The 21583-nt window shown below is 46.7% G+C and overlaps 1 protein-coding gene across 2 annotated transcripts in view; it reads right to left on the bottom strand.

Annotated features, from left to right (window-relative positions):
- Window positions 1-21583, bottom strand: part of Prkch (protein kinase C eta) — a 211941-nt gene that overhangs the window by 159986 nt on the left and 30372 nt on the right. Inside the window, exon 1 of one of the 2 annotated variants that reach the window (XM_076550877.1) lies at window positions 16284-16698. The exons of the other annotated variant lie outside the window; for it this stretch is intronic. Within the exon in view, the coding sequence (XP_076406992.1) occupies window positions 16284-16346 (63 nt within the window). The 5' untranslated portion in view covers window positions 16347-16698. Of the gene's footprint in view, window positions 1-16283; window positions 16699-21583 lie in introns of those variants that run through there. 2 annotated transcript variants of the gene reach the window in all.

Raw genomic sequence — 21583 nt, 5'->3', positions numbered from 1 at the left:
ACACACCAAAAAAGCTGAATGAGTAAATAAGCAAGAAAAAGAGATTAGAATTCTGAATAACTTATTTATAAACGCATTATCCTGCCAAGGAAGTGAAGCGTTATTTCCACAGCTTCAGTGTGGGCTGAGCACAGTCACTTCCTTTCAAAGACTACAGTACAGATTGGGGGGGGGGGGGGCACAACCATAGGAAATGCCCAACAAGCATCACCGCAGCCAGGAGAGCAAGACACATCAGTGGCAACAGGCTGGGTGAGCATATGGATGCACATTTGCTGTGTATGTGCATGTATGTCCAGGGCAGCACATTCGCACACTGTGATGTCATCAGATCTGTCACTCAGGCCCTGCTGTCTTCCTTCCCAAATCCTAGATCCAAAAGAAACACCAGACCAACCAAATAAAAACACGTGTCCTAAAAACACGCCTGGCTAGTACTTCATAATCTGGAAGGCACACCGAAGCCAAGGCAAGCCTGAGAAACTATAGTACCCTAGGGGGATCTGACACAGACAAGGGACATTGAAGTAAACTGTAAGGAGAGCAGAGAACTAGAGGATGTAATCAGTGCAAGTGCCATTATTGGTTCATAAACTGTGAGGCACACCACAGGAAGACACTAGTCAGTGAGGGAACGGCGTGAGGATATGGAATTCTGTGTCACCTTCCCAACTGTTCTGTAACTCTAAATCTATTCTAAAATGTGCATTCATTTAAGAAACAGGAGTTTTAACTAAAAACTGCCCCCTCAGAGTTCTAAACCCAAGTAAATCTCAGAGAAACTTAATTCTCAATTAGTTATCAATTGCTACCAATGGGTTATCGATTACTACAGATATTCAACCAGCGTCTATCACCAGACAGGTGAAAAGAAAGCCAGAGGCGACAGCACAAAGGAAAACTGGACCTTTCCAGCTGAGCATGTCACACCACCATGCCGATGCTCAGGTGGCCCTTGTCCAGCTCCCCACCGCTGGCCAGGCGTCAGCCTCCCAGGCTGAGCAAAGTCCATGCCAAGTGCTGGTTACTTCACACTCCTGAGGAGGGCCGGCCGGCCGGGGGAGCACACAACACATTTTCCAAAACAACTTCTTTCTCGGAACTGTTCTCAGACAAGATTGGTGAAGTAACCCCCTCCCTCCCTAAGCTGAAAGCAGAAGAAAGGCAAGAGACACACACAGAGCGGGGCGGGGGAGGGGGGGAGTGAACTGGGGTGGGGCCAGGGTGGGGTCAGGGTGAGGTCGGGCACACAGAGAATGAGAAGCACAGCTACAAACTGCCAGCGAATATCTAACATTGTGAGGTAACGTTTCGCAGCTAAGGCTGAGTAATAGGGGTGACAGCATGCACATTACGCTATTTGATTTCTGCAAATGTGGTGGACAAATCTGAACACGGAGGCCGTATCCAAAAGTGATAACGGTGGGAGGTTCCCAAACACAGCTCCAGCCTTCGATTCTTTTCCCCAACATTTAGGGAGTAAGGAGTGCCAAAACTTTGCCCACCAAGCTCCCCTGGGCCAGAATCTCCTGGTGGACAGATTAAGGATGTGAACCCTCTCCCACATCAGACCTCATAAACCAGCATCCCAGTTAACAAACTCCTCAGGAGATTCTCATCCTTACCAAAGTTTGGCAACCACTGTAGACGTTTCTTCTTTCGACGTTAACACTGCTCCCCGCTACCCCACCCCACCCCTTTTTGCCATCGACAGCCAAAGATGGTGTATGGTGCCCTTATACGTGTTAGGGATGTCAGTCTAGGAAAATATGCAAGTCAAATATCTCTGATCAGAAATGCTAGGGGCCAAAAGGACTTTAAATGCCAGCTGAGTTTTTCAGATACTGCAATATTTGCATATACTTAATGAGAAGTCTTGGGACTGAGACACAACTCTAAATATAACCCTCATTTATGCTCCAGATATACCTTGAAACATGTACCCTGGAGGTAATTTTGTGCAAGATTTTGAGCACACCTGTATTTCAACTACAACCCATGGCATGAAGTCAGGTGGGGGGAATTTTCAACTTGTGGAATCCTGTTAGCATTCAAAACACTTCAAATTTTAGAGACTTTACCATATATATATTGCATATACTAAGAAAATGTATTTTTCTGCATGTAGATCATATCATCTTTGTGACTTTTTAGACAGAGGTTCTATGTTTCTAAGAGCATTATCTCTCATCTTCACAGTTTTTTCTTTTCCATTCTTTCACTAATTACTTGACAACACTTTTGAGGAAACTGTTGCCCAGAGTTAATGCATTCAACAGTCTAAAAGATTCGAGAGTTTAATGTTAATGTGAAAACCACATGCCCCTGGAAAAGAACACTGACTGAAATAATATTTATTTTTATGTACTGTATTCTACACAACAGACTCAACATCCAGGAGTATATGTAATAAAATTACGATAGACATGTGGAAATCAGAGCAGGGGAAATGAAACAGGGGAGCAAATTAAAGCGTAGACAGTGTAAACTGTATTACAGTTGAGCCGCAGATGCGATTTCTGAATTCTAAGGCAAAGGGAACCAGAGTGGGCAATGCAGTTCATATTAATTATGCTGACGCAACACTAATTTCTCAGGAGAACCATTTCCAAGGCCCTTCAGCTAACAAAGGTGTTTCTAACGTGGTGGTTCTCAAGGTATGGTCTCAAGGCCAGCAGGATGGTCACCTCCTGGCAACCTGCTAAAAATCCACAGACTCAGAGCTCAAAGTGAGAGCCAGCCACCTGGGTGACAAACCCTGCAAATGATCATCATGCCAGCCGCACCCTGAGGACCCCTACGTGGCTTTATCTCCACACAGCTTACAGCGGGGCTTGGTTACACACCTGTTCAGAAACATCCCAACACTCCGCCCTGGGGCCTTTTCCCACGGCAGATCCTAGTTCATCCTTCAGCATAATGAGGGCAAAGCTCATCTACAGAGCCTGGAAACCCGGGGCCCAGGAGACAGCTGGGTTGTGGAAAGGAAGCACAGGCTGTGTGATCCATGTCTCCCAGGGTCTGGCACATGCCAGCATGCTTCGGAACATTTTCTGGACACTGGATAAATATGTGCATGAATGGACATCCACTCAACAATAACCAGTGATTGATTGGCCAGTGTTTGGAGTACCTATAAGCAAATACAGAATAATGTTTTCAAAGGCTGTAAAATGTTTCCATGAATTTAGTTGGAGGAATATTGCCAGTTATAATCAAACATCTTCCTGTCTTAAATTTTAAAAAATAATAAAACTTGCACAAAAGTCTTCTGCGGTGGGTCCGCCGCTCTAGCTCCACAGTCCAGTAAGAAGATATACTTAGTAGCAGTCCAGCTTTACAAACTAGAAGCACCCCCAGAACAGTCCAGTTGCCAGCAGGCTCATGACCCTTAAGCCCTCTGACCCCTGACCCACTTGTTCCCTTGACTTTTCCCAGACATCTGTGTCTGCCGAAGGGCAGCGAGGCATGGGCAGTTCTGCTCTCTGTCAGTCCGGCGGGAGAAGGATGTCTGTCTCGGGGATGAGACGGGATCCCGCAGACATCAGAGAACAGGGCTTTGCTAGTTCAGAAACACACAAGGCTCGAAGGCCAGGCATCTTGGAAGCCCAATTCTCTCTTTCAAGTCCTGGAAGTGAGTAAGAAGAGGCTAGGCATGGGCTGTCAGGGTCGGGAATCTGCAGCAGAAAATTGTATTAGAGATGGCTGCCACGTCCAAGTGGCCCCAGGCAACCTCAGAAGACTGATCCCAACCAACGTAATATTTCTCATCTGACTTCTCCCTGGGAAACCCTGACCTGACGCACTATTCCACAAGGCACACACACACACACACACACACACACACACACACACACACACACACACACACACACACGCACACACACACCTGGAAGCTCTTCCAAGCCACCCAGGGCAAGAGCCTGCTGTCTACCTGGGGGCACAATATTTATTGTCATTATCAGAAAGCTACAAACAGGGCTTAAATCATCTCTGGGAAGGTCACATTCTTTCCAGTTGATTCCGGGTCACGGCCCCTTCAACTAGGCCAGAGTTCAGGAGTTGGCATCAACACTCATTCATCCAGTTATTCATCCAATAAACACCACTGTGCACCAGATACCAGGCTGGGTGCTGAAAACAGGGAAATCTGGGGAGGACCAAGTGACAACGTAGCTGGGGTGTGCCTCTTGCACCGTGGCCTCGTCCGTGTGACCTCACTCAGGGTGAACCTCTGTGGCTGCTACAACGTAGCTAACATCTGATGCATGGTGTCTCTCCCTCCTTCCTTCCCTCCCTCTCCTGGGGCAGCAGCATCTCCTATTGGTTTCTCGGGCACCATGTCCCTTGAAGATGTTGGCATCTGAATAGTTTAGACTGGGATAGAGGTGGGCCTATGACCCTTTGAGCAGTAGCTACTGACTCCATGCTTCTCTACAGACATAATCCACACTGTCTTGGTCTTCCTGTCTCTCTGCGCTTTTCTTATTGCCATACCTTCTGCTGTCTCTTAAGCGATAGATCTCTGCTGTGCTGAGGGAGCCTCGAGTGCCTCAGAACTCAGGCAAGTGAAGCAAGTACACACACACACACACACACACACACACACACACACACACACACACCTTGAAACACGGATGGTGAAGGGTATTTCTTGCATAAGGGTTTTAACTAATTACCAAGTCTGGATACAAGCTTCCTTGTCTAATGGACGCCAAGCATATTCTCAAAGCAATTAATGCATGGTTGCAGTGACTGGCTCCTACTTCCTCACACCCAGGAAACTGTGAACTCTGGTTTTATTTCCTCCAAAGTACCTGATGCCAAGCTAGGCTTCCCCCAAAGTGAGGATCAGCCAACCTACAATTTGTTCCCTCTGGCTTTCCCGAAGGAGGGCCAGGTCAACAGTCAAAGTCAAAGAATGCTTTCCTCGAAAGTATGGATTTTCTTTTGTGCTGTTTCCTTACTCACTGTGACCTTTTCTCAATGAAATGAAGAAATACACAAGGATACAAAGCCATGGGAACGATCTTCCCAATCTAACCGTTTGCTTGAAGTTTCTTCAGTTTATTTTTTAATATTGCATTATTTTTATTTAGAGTTACTTCAGTTTTTTGTTTGTTTGTTTTTGTTTTTCAAGACAGGGTTTCTCTGTGTAGCTTTGCGCCTTTCCTGGAACTCATTCTGTAACCCAGGCTGGTCTCGAACTCACAGAGATCAGCCTGCCTCTGCCTCCCGAGTGCTGGGATGAAAGGCGTGCGCCACCACCACCCAGCTGAGTTTCTTCAGTTGTCTGAGTCTCCTCTCATTAGGAAAGGGGATGTAATATACAGCCATATATCGTACTTTTATATCTTACTTGGTAAGCCTGAACAGCATAAATCAAATCCCATTAACTGAAAACACCACACACCTTCACCGTGTGCAAACGTTACTCCTACACAGGTTGGGAGGGCCAGACCTCATTTGCAAAGAGCATTGCAGTCAGTTTCGTCAGCTAACTCAGCTGCCGTCTACAGGTTGGGAAATTGAGGCAAAAAGGCAAGATGGGAGGTGCAGAACAAGGATGTGGTAATGGCCAAGCTTCGGTCTCTCTCTCTCTCTAACTTTTCTCTTCACTGTTTTTATCTTTAAGCCATTGCTGCCTTCCTACACGGCCAATCACCCTAAAGGACCCCTGCCTGCTGACCCTTACAGCCGCACATGTCTATAGGTCCTGTCACACCTGCTTGCTTAAATCCTGCAGGGTTATCTGTGTCGTCTTGTGTTTGTATCCTGCTTCTTCGACTCAGCTTGAGGTTCTCCAAGAGCCAGAAACAAGAAAATTCACCGGGGTGTCCTCACTACTTTCTAGGTCATAGGAAACCACAAAATACATGCTAATATGATTAGTTTGGTTTTTCATCTTAGAAGACACAGGTGCCTTCAGCTTAAAAAAATAAATAAAAAGAGAAACATATGGAATGGCAAATGAAGCTTTAAATGGAAATACACAAAAATGCACATAGTTCAGCCTCTTCCCACTGTCTACCCCAGCACTGGAAAATGCTAAAATAGACTTTATAATTCTCAGTTCCTTCTGCTACTAATCCATTATCTAGGGAAATAGGTGAAATGCACATCCTTTCCTATCCCTTGTACAGAAACTAATGAACTAAAAGACAGCTTTAAATACATTGCCCAGCCAGGCGTGGTGGCTCATGCCTTTAATCCCAGCACTGGGGAGGCAGAGGCAGGTGGATCACTTAGTTTGAGGCCACCCTGGTCTACACAGAGAGACCCTGCTTTCAAAAACCAAAATAATAATAATAATAACAACAACAACAACAACAACACTTCCCAGAGCTGATATACTAAACTGAATTGCAAACAGAATGAAATGGCCAAAAAGCAAAATGTAAACATATGAAATAGTGCCGTAAATTTTACCCATTGTCAAAACTTTTCCTCCTAAAAGAATCAGGAACTCCGACTTTTTTCTATAACTTACACAAACGGACCGGAGTCTTCCAAGACTCTATCCTGTACCTGCCTCCGCATCCCAAAGGGCAGCTCGAAGCATTGAGGACCTATGGACACACGCTAACCTAAAGCGTTCAAATAAAATGTTTTGTTCTGCACAAGCAGCCTTGGAATCCAGTGTCAGGGTAAGCTGAAGACAAGTTCTACTCTGCCATATTCCCTGGCGCTGGTCTCCATTCCACAAGCCTTGACCGCCAGGCCACCCCTGTCCCCGACTCCCAAGGCCACACCATGGAACGGCTCTGTCCAGAAACCTACATCCCTTTTAACAGCCAGCTGCCCGTCTCCTGTTACACCTGATTTTGGCTAAGTTGAGGAACTGTGTTCTGTTAGCCCTGAGGCCTTTTTGGGCATGTGTCCTTCTTTATTTTTAACATCTCTCCTGCCCACCCACTCCTCCCTGCCCCCCCCCTCTTGTCTTGCCTTTCTGCCACTTCTAGCTGGTAAAATTCTACCATGGGCCAATCTTATCACCCATTGCCTCTGCTCAGATATGCAAGCTAGGGTCACACAGCTAGAGCTGTGTCCATCTGTCTGTGTTTGTATGTGCACACATGTGTATGAATGTGTACATGTTCATGTGGACATATAGTGTGGACAGGTAGACGCACAGGTGTGTTCGTGTACCCGTGCAGGCCAGAGGTCAGCCTCAGGTATCTCCCTTAGTTGATCCTCTGCCTTGTGTTTTCTCTTTGAGACGGTATTTGCTTTTACCTGGAGCTCGTTAATTTGGCCAGACGGTTAGTCAGCAAGCCCCAGGCTTCACCGGTTTCTACCTCGCTGGCGCTGGGATTGCCAGCATGCACCACCACGCCTGGTTTTGTTTTGTTTTATGTGGGTTCTTGGGATCAAGCTCAAGTCCTCAATGTCCCCATTCTGCAGAACTGTGCCATCTCTCCAGCCCCAAACCCACAGTTTCAACTGTCCGTGGGTCTCAGCATCTCTTCCAATTTCTTTTGCTCTCCTCCCATCCTCTCCCTCTTCCTTCCAAGACTAATCCAGATGTTGTCTTCAAGATCTCTACCCCACTGTACCTTGCAATGAAACACTAAAACGGACTTGGGGCTGACTACCTCAGCTCCAGACCTCTGGAAACCATTTCTTCCCAGCACCTGTGACACCATGCGCTCTGCCTTCACAACTATCCTCTGAGTCTTTTCTGGGAAAGTCTTCTCCCACCCACCCCTCCACTCTCACCCCAAGTCTCCAATGACTCCGTTCTCTTTCTGTTCTGTAACTCTTTGGGTTTTTTTTTTTTATTTTTATTTATTTATTTATTTATTTTATTTTATTTTTTGGTTTTTCGAGACAGGGTTTCTCTGTGTAGCTTTGCGCCTTTCCTGGAGTTCACTTGGTAGCCCAGGCTGGCCTCGAACTCATAGAGATCTGCCTGGCTCTGCCTCCCGAGTGCTGGGATTAAAGGCGTGCGCCACCAACACCCGGCCTCCGTAACTCTTTATTCTCCGACATTAAACTGCACATGTGGTTCTAATGATCTCCGTGTGTAGATGACTCCCAGATTACTGTCTCCATCACCCAAAATCTTTTCAGAGATTCAGACTCATTCAACTGTGCAATGGGCACTTCAAAGGAGTCAGTCATCACCTTGCCCCCCACACCCATCTCTCCTCCTACATACACTCGAAGTCCACACGAGGACCTGAGGAGTCGCTCTGGCGTCTCCCTCATCCATGCCTGTAGCCAGGTGATCCTAGTTACACATCCTGGGCTCTTTGCAAGCCCATCTTCTCTCTTGCCTTCTCCTTCACTGCTTTCCTGCATGTACACTCCTCTCACATCTGGACTATTCTGCCAATAGCTTCCTGCCATCAAGCCTCAGATCTGTGACCTACCCACCGCGCTGCCATGGCAACCCATCCCAAAGGGAGACCCTTGGTTAAAATTCTTCAGTGGTTCTCTAACGCCTGCAGCACATGCTCTGAGACCTCACAGCACACACCTTGATCTTCACGGCTGTGGCCTCATCTACATCACTCTCCTGTGTAGTTCTCGAACCCCACAATGCTTTACACTCCACTCCCATGAAGATGCTCGCACTGCCAAGCACACCAAGTGCTGTATTAGTGCTGCTCGGGCTGTTCTCCTAGCCTACAATGCCCTCTCTCTTTTAAAAACACTCGGAGATTCCAATATATCTTCCCCTCTCTCTCCTTTGTCCAAACCATCCCATGTTCATTGGCCCCTGTTCTCTTTCAAATTCACGGCCTCTTTTACCTCAATCGTTGTTTCATTCACACATTCACACACACACACACACACACACACACACACACACACACACACACACACACACTCCTAAATACATACATACAACCCGCTCAGTCCATATAATGTTTCTTACATGGATATATTTTCAGGGCTGACCACTTGTACTAGGTAACTAACTTGTGTGTTCATCCCTGGGGAAGACTATTTCTCCTACTCCCAGCATTCCTTCATTTCCTGTAGTTCTTTGTCTACGGTGGAGACCTCGCAAGCGTCCTCCCTTCCACATTAGCATTCCCGTTGGTTTTATCCTTGTTCAGGTCATGTTTAAGTGGCCATGTTGGTGAAACTTCATGGGTGTAGCTTCTCTGGCATTTCTAGGAGACACAGTCTCCCAGAAAGCTTCCTATTCTTCTAGCTCTTCCACTTTCTCTGTCCCCTCATCTGCAATGATCCCTGAGCCTTAGATGCAGGAGTCATGTCATCAGTGGGGACTGGGCTCCACAACTCTGCATCTTGATTGGCTGTGGTTTTTCTGTACCAGTCTCTGTGTGGTGCAGAGGAAGTTTCCTTGATGAGGGTGAGGACCACACTTCTCTGTGGGCATAGGGATCAATATTTAGAATGTAGTTAGGAATTGTGCTGGCTAGTAAAGTGACAGCTGAAAGTTCTCCTCCAAGATCCACAGGTTCCCCAACCCCACAGAGGAGAAGTCGGCTAGGCTCTCAGCACCAGGCATGATTTCCTTCTTGTTGAGTGTGCCTTCAGTTCGATTAGAGAGCTGTTAGTTACCTACTGCATGCACCCTTGGAGGGTTAGCGTGCCATGTTGGTCATAGCCGTGATCCAGGGGCATCACAGCTGAGTAGGACTGTTGGACCTTTGGAAGACTGCGTGACACCTTCTGGCACCACGGAAGCTAGACCTCAGGGAGGAAGCTCTCAGGTCAGAACCAGTTCAGGTCCTCTGGGCTCTGTGTCTAAAGTGCATGGTGTCTTCAGCAAGAGGGACTTAGCTTCCGCCTCTGAGGGAAAAAAAATAAGGACAATAGCAATAGCCTAAGTTTTGAGAGTCTCTCAGGCAACCCTGACAAATAACTCAAAAAAGGGATTCTTGTGCCTCCTGTTGAGGGTTTTGTTAGACAGCTATGGCTCCTGGGGCAGCATTGTCAGCCCAGATGGGAAATTTTCACTTAACCTATAGATTTATATTTATATATCAACTTACATGTAGTATAGATATTTTTAGTAGTTAATAGTATGATTCCTTGTGATTTTTTTTTTTAGACACCCTGGCTGTTGTTTTTACCCTCATTTCTCCTTATTCTATATTTATCTCTCTCGGCTCTCACTAATTAGAGTACCCCTGCCCCTTTTTTTTCCATAATGGGCCTGTGACCCAAACAAAGAGTTCTCAAAAAGAAATAAAAATAGCTACAAGAAATAAAATAAAATATTCATCATCCCTAACACTTAGGGAAATGCAAACCAGAACAACTTTGAGATTTCACCTCACCCCAGTCGGGATGACAAAGATCAACGGAACTATTGACAGGGATGCTGGAGAGGATGTGGGGGTGTGGTGGAGGGAGAGGGTGGGGAGCACACCCTCATTCACGGCTGGTGGGATCCCAAATGGTACGGCCACTATGCGCATGAGTGTGGAGAACTCGCAAAGAGCTAAAAATACATCCACCATATGTGACCCAGCTATGGCATTCTTCGGCATCTGCCCACAGGACTTGACATCCTACTCCACAGATACTTGCCCAGTCATGTTCGTTGTGGCTCTCTTCACAATAACTAGGAAATGGAATCAAACTAAATGTCCTCAAGCTGATGACTGATGATGAAAATGTGGTACATACACATGATGGGACACTATTCATTTGAAAAAAGGAAAGAAAGAAAGAAAGAAAGAAAGAAAGAAAGAAAGAAAGAAAGAAAGAAAGAAAGAAAGAAAGAAAGGAGGGAAGGAGGGAAGGAGGGAAGGAGGGAAGGAGGGAAGGAGGGAAGGAGGGAAGGAGGGAAGGAGGGAAGGAGGGAAGGAGGGAAGGAGGGAAGGAGGGAAGGAAGAATAAAAGAAAGAAAAAGAAAAAAGAAAGGAAAGAAAGAAAGAAAGAAAGAAAGAAAGAAAGAAAGAAAGAAAGAAAGAAAGAAAGAAAGAGAGAGAGAGAGAGAAAGAAAGAAAGAAAGAGAGGGGAGGAAGAGTGTGAGAGAGAGAAAACCCATGAACTTTGTAGGTACATGGATGGACTAAAGAGATCCTATTGAGGTAACCCAGACTCATAGAGACAAAGGTCTCACATCCTCTCACTGGAGGCTCCTACAGATGTGAGCACACAGCCTGGAGTAACTACAGGAAATCAGGACAGTAAAATGGGACCATGGCCGGCAGGGAAGGGGATGGGCAATAGAGAGGAAAATTGCAGGGTACAAGTGGATCTCTTCCTCTCTTATCCACTCCTCATCAGAACCAGCCCTGCTCATTATCCAACACTCCAGCAAGCTCACTGCTCCAAAATGCTTTGTTCTGGCTGCCCTGCTCTTCACAGGGGACAGGGGCTGTGACTTGGGATCACCCTTTAATGACACTCATCACATTAAGACGATACCGACCCCACCTGTTCGTTGGAGGTCTCTTATTCTAGGTGACCTGCTTCTCTAAGGCTGATACTTTTCCTTACTCATCCTCTCGCTCGGGGATTAACCCAGTATCGGATGAAAGAGGGTTATCATTGGATTGTGGCGCTTTCACAGAACATGTGTCTTCCATTACACCGGCTGGAGTGGCACAGGCGTTGAAGCAAAAGGAACCTCATTTTCTCTTGTTATGAGGGTTGCAAACTGATCTAGAGAGACGCACTTGACTATCCCACCCCCTCTGCGGCAGAGCCACACGAAACACGACTTGTACAAATGCCCACCAGCAACAAACACGAAGCAGTCCAACACAAACAAGTTGGTGATTTTTCCGTAGGCATGGTTGAATTCAGCAACTGATATGACCCAAAACAGTGAAAACATTCAAATGATCAAAGGTTTTGCTGTCTGTGAGTGATCTTTTGAGGGACTGCCGAGGAGGTTCAGTAACTGAAAACACTACTGTCACAGGTTGGACAGGACCTGAGTGTAATCCCAAGAACCCATGTAAAAGCTGGATGTGGCGGCAGACATCCATCAAGCCAGCACTCATGGCGAAATGGAAGGCAGAGACAGGAAAATCCTGAGACCAGCTAGCAAGGAGGATTCAGGAGAAGCAACAAGCAAGACCCTACCTTAACTATGTGGAAGGTAAGAAGCGACTCTTGGAAGTTGTCCTCTGACCTCCACACATACGCCTGTACATATACCAGGTACACACACCAAGCATGTGTGTGTGCACATGAGTGACCAAGTGTGGAACATGGTACTGAAATGATTTTTTTTGGGGGGGACAGGATTTCTCTGCATAGTTTTGGTGCCTGTCCTGGATCTCATTCTGTAGACCATGCTGGCCTTGAACTCACAGAGATCCGCCTTTGCTGGCTTCTTGATCCTCTGGCCCTGGAAGCCACATGGGTAAGGCCACTGGGTAAGAAAGGAAAGCTTTTGCTTCTCTTTTGATGTTACTTTGTAAAGAAGTGTTTCCATAGCACACAACAATACAAATCATTTTGTCCAAAGAAAACACACATGGCTTTTAAAAAAAATGTAAATGTTTAGTCCCAGGCATCATTTTAGGCTCTAAGCTTTTATGATAATATAAAACAGAGAAAAACAATTCCATTTGCTAGACTTCCATTCCTTCTTCCCCTCTCAGTTGCATAGGAAAGCATTTTTCCAAGCAGACAACACTACATGATGAATGCCATGTTCATTACTTTCTGAACATTACTGTGCCTAAAGATGATCCCAAGACATAGTGATACAACACTACATACACTATATAAAATGTTGTAGTAACTATGTGGTGTTTCCGGGAAGAATTCTTATACCATGGCACTGAGAAACTCCCTCTGTGGTTTCTCCCTCAGAACTATCTATCAAGATCCTCACATCCCAAGCTGCTGCGGACTGAACACTCTGTAGTGATGGGAATGGTCCATATCTGAGACATCCAATATGGCTGCCACTACCCTCGTGTGGATGTCGGGGAGGAGCTGCCATGGGGCTCACATGATAAGGAGCTGGTTTTTTTTTTTTTCATTTTGCTTCATTTTAATTCAATTCAAACTGAAATAGCCACAGAGGGCCACAATACTGAGCAGCACAATTCTAAAACCCCCACAGCTTTGGGGACTCATTCTTTACCTCTTAACAACAGAAAATTAGGATTCGGGCTGTCTCTCACATAACTCAGTCTACTTCACATTTCAGGTAAGTTCTGGGAAAGAGGTCCCACCATGGTTCAACTCCTGTCAGAAAAATTTTACCTGGGGGATCTATCATGAAAGTTCTTAATCAAATAGAACATGTTAACATTGCCAGAGGTTCTAAAATAATGTCCTGCAGAGAAAAAAAACCACTAAGAAGCAAACCTACAATATGAAATATTTTATTTTGCTTATGAATAATTCTCAGGATCACTCTGACATTGATAAATTGACAATCTCAGTGCCAGGCCTTAGGACTGGAGAGCCAATAGAAGAAATATTGGAATGTCAACTTCAGTTATGGGTGCTCCAGGCACAGCCTGAAACTCCCAAGACCCAGCCCAGCCTCAGAAACCAGTGTCACCCAGAATTCATTTATCAGACATTTCATTGGTGACTAATACATGTCAATCATGAAGCTGGACATACTAAGTTGAGGAACTCAGTTTCTGTGTTTTTGGATTTAGATGTTGGGAGGAAGGACATATAAACACATTATGATACAACCTGGTAGGTTCAGGATGAGCCCAGAGAATGACAGGTCTCTATGGGTGGTGATGTGACCTCTCCCTGAAGGATCAGAGAAGAAGGTAACATCTGCACTGAGTACTCAGAATGAGGAATTAGTATGGTGAAAGCAGGAAGGGGCATTCCATGCTCTGAGGTTCACCAAGGTGGGAAGCATGCTGAAAAGCCTGATGGGAAATGCAGGAAGTGTTGCTCAAGTACGAATTTAGAGTCAGGCAGTGGTGAGTAGCTGCCTGGTAGCATATTCAAGAGGAGATTTACAGAAGCAAAGAGAAGCAGGAGACAAGCTTTCATCTTAGAGATCAGTAATAAAGACCTGCACACAGGCTGCTATAATGAGGATCGAGAGAAGAGAGATCTTAGAAATTTCCAGAACTAGGAAATAAACTGTAATTATAATCTGCTACCCCAGGTGACCGGATGGATGTGGGAGCTAAAGAAAACAGGTATTAGGGATGACTCCCAGATTATTAGCTTTGATGATGCTATGGATGGACCTAGCTAAAAAGAACACACTCGTGTGTATTACACTCCAGTTCTGCACTAGGCATTGGGCAAATGCCTTATGGCTACCTCAGAAGATGCTTGTGAGGTACAGTGTTACCTTTATTTCAAAAAGGAGCTGAGGACATGCCTCAATGGGTAAAGGCGCTTGCCTGCTTACCTGAGAGTTTGATTCCAGAACCCATGTAAAGACAGAAGGAGAGAATCAATTCCACAGTAACCTACACATATATGCCATGGCATACATACATTCCCACATGCACACATTGCCCTACACAAATATCACACACACACACACACACACACACACACACACACACACACACACACCCCGCCACCGCCACCACCACCACCATCAATAATAAATTAAAATTTTTAAATGCAAGACTTGGAAAATACATGACTTACTCAAGTTCAAACATTCAGTAAGAGGGAGAGCCACCACTCAGATCCAGTTATGACTCAAAACCACTGTGCAACACAGTCTAAACCCAGCAGACAACACAAAGCTGGGAAAAGGTGATGCATCCCAGGCCGGAGAATTTCTGAAGCCTTTTTAGGTACATATACGGTAACCAGCAGATGGCTGGATTCCAGGCTGCAAAGCCAGGCAGAGACATGGGACAATCAGCCTGTGCATGGCAATGAAGACCCAGGGAACAGATGAAGCTCCAAACCTAGGGTGTATGATAAATGCAACCTTCCCTGAACTAAACTCCAAAACGGATAGATGGGCAAAGAACAAGAAGCCCGCTAAGACAATACTGGGCAGAGAGGCAGCAAGAAAGAAGCATGGCCATGGAATGAGTCAAGCCTCTTCAAGAGCTGACAGTGGGCAGGCCACACTGACTGGTATGACAAGGGTGCATCTCACCCACTGGGCTAGGCAAGTGAGTAAGTCATTGCTGGGCACAAGAAATGCAGACATGGGAAACAGCAATTGACCAATAGAGCAAGGTCTACCAGAAGGCCAAGCAGATGGGACACCCCTGGAGAGAACCAGGCCACAGTGACTGGGGTTACGCTTAAGTTTATAGGCACCAAAAGGGAAATTGGAGGCCACTCCAAGCTACCATTCTCGAGTTTCTTAATAAGGTTGGATACAAAGTCATCTGTGAGGAGGCAGGATTGGAGAGTCCTGAAGAAGACTGCATGAAGTAAACACTTGATGGAACAAAGTGTAGGAGAGGGCCACACCTTCCTGCCCAGTGCGGCCTGATACTCTGTAAGGAGGAGGCAGTCCGACCTCAGCGTGCCGTCCAAGGATGGCAGGTGCGCTGACAGGTACGTCACGGGATTGGAGGTACTGATCCTGTTCCAGGGACTCTCCATTTTACAATCCACTCACCACTGGCTGCCCGTTGATAGCTCCCCTCTACTCAGAGAGAGCTCCAGCCACAGAAACAAAGAATCGAGGAAGAGAGCATCCTTTTCCCCTGGAGATCTCCCAAGACAGCCCCAATAAAGTACCAAACCAACCCTGTTGTGGCAGTTAAATTCTTTGACTCCTACTGTGTGAGCCTATGGGACAAAAATCAGCTGACCCTCAGTCCATGGCAGTGGCGGGCTGGTGAGAAGGTTCGGAGAGTGAAAGCACTTGCCTTTGAACATGACAACCTGAGCTCAACCTACGCTGAGGGACAGAGCCAGCTCCTACGAGTTGTCCTGTGATCTCCACATGTGCAGAATAAATAAATGTGTGTGTGTGAATGTGTATGTGTGTGCATGGTGCGTGCGTGTGTGTGTGTGTGTGTGTGTGTGTGTGTGTGTGTGAGAGAGAGAGAGAGAGAGAGAGAGAGAGAGAGAGAGAGAGAGAGAGAGAGAGAGAGAGAGAGAGAGAGCATGAAGTGTGTCAATGACAAAGCTGGAAATGGCCCGTGGGAGCCTTCTTTCTGACTCTTGGCTTTCAGACTGCACAGCAATTTGGCACTGAAGAATCTTGGTTCTTAAATGTGAGCCCAGGGCTAAGCGTGAGGGGAATACCAGTAACCACAAGCAACCTGGAATACGAAGTGAGGCTAGGAGGAAACGGGCTCCAGTCCCTCCTCCCTGGGAGGTCAACAGGACATCCACAGGGGGACCAGCAACAATGGAAATGCTTGCCTCCAGACTCCAGTTCCTCCCAGCTCCCCCCCCCCCCCACAACCCACCTCACTGTGCAGACTGTGCAGCCCACAGAACAATGGAAACGTCAGGTCACCCTCCGGTTCCATGCCCCCCAGCTGCACTCCCACTTCCTCTTTCGCCCCGTGTGAGCTGTCACCTTTCCATGAAGGAATGCCAAACGCTCTGTCTGACTGGCACTTCCTGCTCTTCAGGTTCCCTGCGTGCTTCAAATGGGTGGCCAGCAATGTGCAACCGGAAAGACTGCCCTCCCCACAGGCTGAGCTCCAGGGGTCCGCCCCTCGTGAGTCACCTGCCAGTTTCTATCCTAGAGAAGATCTATGATTATAGGAGACTTCATCAGGGCATCTCGGGCTAGAGACAACCTCTCTCACAAGTGGCCCTTCTAAACCCACACTGCGTTAGGCGAGGTTTTGGATGGTGCTCACCTAGATGTCTGGTTAGCCAAACACAAAGGCAATAAAATTAAAATCGTGATGTAGCAACACTAACACTGTAGGCCCTGAGCTGTCTGGTTGTAAGAAACAGATGCTGAAGCCACTCAGGAAACAGCCCATAAGTCAAAGAAAAGTGGTTAAGGTATCTAGTCTTAATTATAAGACCACAAAAATCTTCCGTATGTGTGTGTATACATACATACATACATGCATGCATGCATGCATACATACAGGTGTGTGTGTGTGTGTGTGTGTGTGTGTGTGTGTGTGTGTGTGTGTGTAAGTAAGACCAGCAGACCAGCTTGGGTCACATAATTTAAATATTTAATTGATGATCACCTTTTAAAAAGTAAACTCCCCCATTTGATCTAAGAGACAATTTATGGCACATATTAAAAAACAGACCTTCAAAGTCTCCTGGACCTAGGTCTTAGCATCCTTCTGTAGTGGACACTACTGGAGAGGACATCAATCTTTTCTTCAGAATTAAGATTTTTAAAGGGTCATGAAGACTAGAGTAGGTCCAGCAAAAAGAGTTGAAGAAATAGGTTTGTCTATTAAAAATAAAAAACCAAGAAAGCCTAGATGTCAAAAAAGCAACAAGGGTGAATGTTCCCAGCACTCGGCGCAATGACTCATGAGTGGATTTACACAGAAAAGTCATATCTATGGCACGAAAAGAATTAGCTTCAGGTGAGCTGTTCCTAAGTACAGTCACAGGTGTTGCATGACAGGTTGGAATGGAGCCTTCCGGGGACCTCACTGTAAAGAAGGAAAGGGGATAGCTGTTTGGAAAAGGTTTATTTTCTGTTTTCTATGAATCACGTATGCAACCCTGAGATTGTCAATCCAGTCCGTTGTTCACCTCCAGCCTCCTAAGTCTCTCAAAGCGGGGATCACATTCAAATACTTGTTCAGTTAACTCATGGCCCACCAGATGTCAGGTCTGACATGCAAGGCATTGAAGGGGCAACCAATCAGACCCGTTCCTGCTCTCAGCATTTAGAGTCTAGTGAGGAAGGCAGAGCCGGAGTGAGTGACCCCAGAGTAATGCCTTGACAGTCATGGAGGCTCCACTGATAAGAAGAAGTTAAGGGGTGAATCAGCCCGGCACCTGGCAGGGCAACGGAGGGGGTTCCAGGACACACAAACAGCTTGTGGATCCATCTGGGTCCTAAAATCCACCTCTGCACCTCCAGAACCCAGCACAAGGCAGATACTCAGCCAATGCTGATGGAAGAAGTGTGAAGTTCTTAATGGAGTCAGAAAGTCTTTCTTAAGAAAATCACTCTAGCTACAGAAACAAGAGAACAGGAAAGGGGGAATTATAAGTTCGGGGAGGTGTTATTTGTAACACGGAGAAAGAATTCGAAGCAGCAACAAAAACACACCAAGTTACGTAAAGCACTGTGTGAAATATATGCAGCTATCAGGCAAAACAGTGGCCATATACACTTACGTGGATAAACCAACAAGTGTATTATGATGGGAAATAGAGAAAAGTGTAAAGATGAGAATGTTTCAGATCCCTAAGTACTGACTTGTAAAATTAAACCATTAGCTGTCTCACTTATATTCCACCCATAAAATTGCTAGCCCTTCCGTTTCGAAGGCATTAAAATCCATCCAAATTCAAAGAAAGCCCATTCGGCCTCCCTTCACTCATCTTCAGGCCCCTTGAGAAGTGCGACCTTGGGGCTGGCTCAACACTTAAAAGCCCTTGCTGCTCTTGCAGAAGACCTGAGTTTGGTTCCCAGATCACAATCATCTGTAACTCCAGTTCTAGAGGATCTGATGCCTTCTTCTGACCTCCACAGGGCACCAGGCACACACAGAGTACAGACGTGTACATGCAGGCAAAACACACATACACATAAAATAAACACATCCTTAATATGATTCTTAAAAATAAGTGCAATATCACTTCAATAGTGTCTTACAGCTTCATAACCGATCTCTCCATTGCATTTTGTCCAATGCATTTTGTCAAAATGCATTGCATTTTGTCTGTTGTCTCGAGCTTCTCGTAGGTGCTCCTGACTGTAACAGGCTAGCCTACGCACCACATAGAGCACCAAGGATGGAGCGGTACCTTATCATTTCCCACATTCCAAGAGATATATTTTTCCCGTCACTGACATTTTAATTTACTGTCAGGCCGTTTTCCCTAATGCAATCAAGAAAAATCCAGTAAGATATAATTCTATTACAAAATTCTAAAATTTTGAGAAAAATAGCTTGATATCCTCACGTAAGTAATACTAGAGATTTGTTAAATATAATTCTGCGTGCTTTTCATTTTTGTCTTTCTCTTATTCCCCCCAGCGTCTCACTCTGTAGCCCTGGGCAGCCTGGATCTCTCTCTCTCTCTCTCTCTCTCTCTCTCTCTCTCTCTCTCTCTCTCTCTCTCTCTCTCTCTCTCCCAGGCTGGCCTTGAAATTGTAGGGATCCTCTTGCTTCTGTTTCCTGGGTGCTGGGATGAAACATGTACCACCTCACCTGGTTTGAAAAGGTTCCTTAATTAGTCTGTTTTTGTCGTACTGGAGAGTGAAGGACTTGCACCTGCAGGAGGAGGTGGGAGGTAGGACTCTCACAGTCTTAGGTCAGCAGCTAAAGGCTCTGGGGACCCTAGGAGTCCCACCTCCCACTGCTCCTGCCTGCTCTGTGGCTGTTCTCAGACACTGTCTTCTGACAGCAGGGGCTATGGAGCGTGACTGTGAAAACTGAGACCCCAGCTTACTCTGTCAGGCACCCATGATTTGCCAATCTGCTAATGGAAAAGTTGGTCTGCCCAGCCTGAGGAGCAACGGTCCCCCAAACTTCACAGATCGCCAATGTGTTCTCATTCATGTATGGTAAGTCCCATGTGCATCCAAGTCCCAAAATCCCAAACAGGGACAAAGGAGAGAAGACTGATGGTGGTGACAATCTATGTGCCTGCCCTTGCCCTTCACAACGCGTATGGTCCCCTCCCCAAGGCTTTCTTGCTCAGAGAGGGAAAGTCAGGCAATTCAACTCTACAGCACCTTAGCCAAAAAAATGCCAATCGGGAGAAGACTCATAGACATGTTCCTCCCGAATCCAGCACTTTTTGTCTGCTCTCCAACAAAGAGGATACAAATCAGAATGACGTACCTCTGTTTCAATGTAGTTCTGTTAGTTAAGAAGAAGGGAGGTGTGTGGAATCATCACCACAATACTTTATTTTTAATTGAGAATCGTTTCCCGGCAGCTCTCCCCCTTCCGAAACAAGCGGGACATAATGCGTGCGAACTGGCTGCAGGGGTGAAATCCATACCTTGGGACCCTCCCATGCCAAACCAAGTGGTACTCCAGTGAGCCGCAGGAAGAGGAAGCAGGCATTTCCTTGTCTCTGGCCATGCGAGAGAGAACTAACTGGCTGGCGCACGGAGGGCCAAAAATAACCCACAGCCCTCACAGAAATTGTTGCTAGACTCCGATCCCGAAGGCCAGATTCCCAGCACTCTGAGGTCCCAAATCACACCGTTATTAAAGACGGGGAGCGCCTGTCTGGGATAGATGAGTGTTGACATGTTTCAAGAGTGGCTATAACCCTTCTGATGTCCACATGCTCCTATCTTGCCCCATGAAAGAGCACTGACAAGCCTCTGTGTCTTGCTTTCCTTCCTGAGGGCTCCCTCCAGCACTGCCAAGCCAGTGAGCCAGTGAGGGGGGCGGGATCCGGTTGCAGAACGGTTCTTCCAGGTAACGAGGCGGTCTGCACGTCGAGAGCAGATACGGAGCAGGCACACCGGCTGACCTCTACCAGCCACCGGGGCTCGTCTTCACAAACACCTACAGATCTAATGACCCGTTGGCTCCCGCCTCTGCATTTTTGTGCGATTGCATGTACCGAAAGGGGGACGAGGCAGGCAGATAGGCTGCTGCTCTTCCGGATGAGAGGCAGGCAACCACTGGTGACCTTTGAACAGGGTAGCATCTCACCCTGAGCCCTGGAGAGGCTGGAGGAGAGGACAGAAGGGAGAGGAAGAGTGAGAGGATGGAAAAAAGACAATGCAAACCGGAATGACTCTCAACGTAAGCAAGCGGACAGACGTAAAGCATCACAGGGATGCTGGCTACTGCCCCAGCCTATGCCTCGGCCGCACCGGACTCCAGCGTTTGGGGATGTATCAGACACGCTATTGTGTATCCCTCACGAGTGGCTCTCTGAGCCTGTACATCCTCGTCTGTAAAATGAAGACAATGACACCTACCTCAGCAGAACTAGTGGGAGATAAAGCATTAAAGACGGGCACACAAGGGATGCTCAACAAGTCCGGGAGGTAGGGTTAAGACAGTGGAAAGAAAGGCTGACAGAACCTGAAGCCTGAGATCACTCACCAGGTCCCAGCAATGCAGTTCAGTCACCAGATGCCTGCACAACATCCTGTTTCTCTGAGCACAGAAGTCAGCGACAAGCTCAGAGAAGCCCTACAAGGGTTCAAAGCAGAAATCGCACACGAGATGGAATAAACACTCCAACTCTCTAAAGGGCTACACAAACAAACTATTTCTGAGGGGCCTCGAGCCTATACTTTGAAGAGCACAAACCATCTCAGTCCTCTCAGGAAGATTCCGATGAAACTGAGGCCCAGCTTCAGAAGGAAACACTGTCAGCCGGCAACCAACAGTAACAGATATGACACATACTAAGTGACTGTCCACTGTGGGCGAGTACTCTGCTGGACACACAGGCAGAGCGGCTGCTGAGGGACGGGGCCCTAGCCTTCCCAAAGCTGGCAGTCCTGGGGGTGAGAAACTGGGTGCAAGAAATCACACACAAATACTGCAGCCCACCGCTACAGAACCATAAGGTACGATGGTGGAAGCAGAGGGCTGAGCCTAACCGAGCCCGGAGGAAGTTG

Source organism: Peromyscus maniculatus, chromosome 14 (genome assembly GCF_049852395.1).
Source record: "Peromyscus maniculatus bairdii isolate BWxNUB_F1_BW_parent chromosome 14, HU_Pman_BW_mat_3.1, whole genome shotgun sequence".
NCBI classification, from domain to species: Eukaryota; Metazoa; Chordata; class Mammalia; order Rodentia; family Cricetidae; genus Peromyscus; species Peromyscus maniculatus.
Note: the sequence above shows the minus strand (reverse complement) of the source record. Positions and strands in the feature narration are given on the sequence as shown.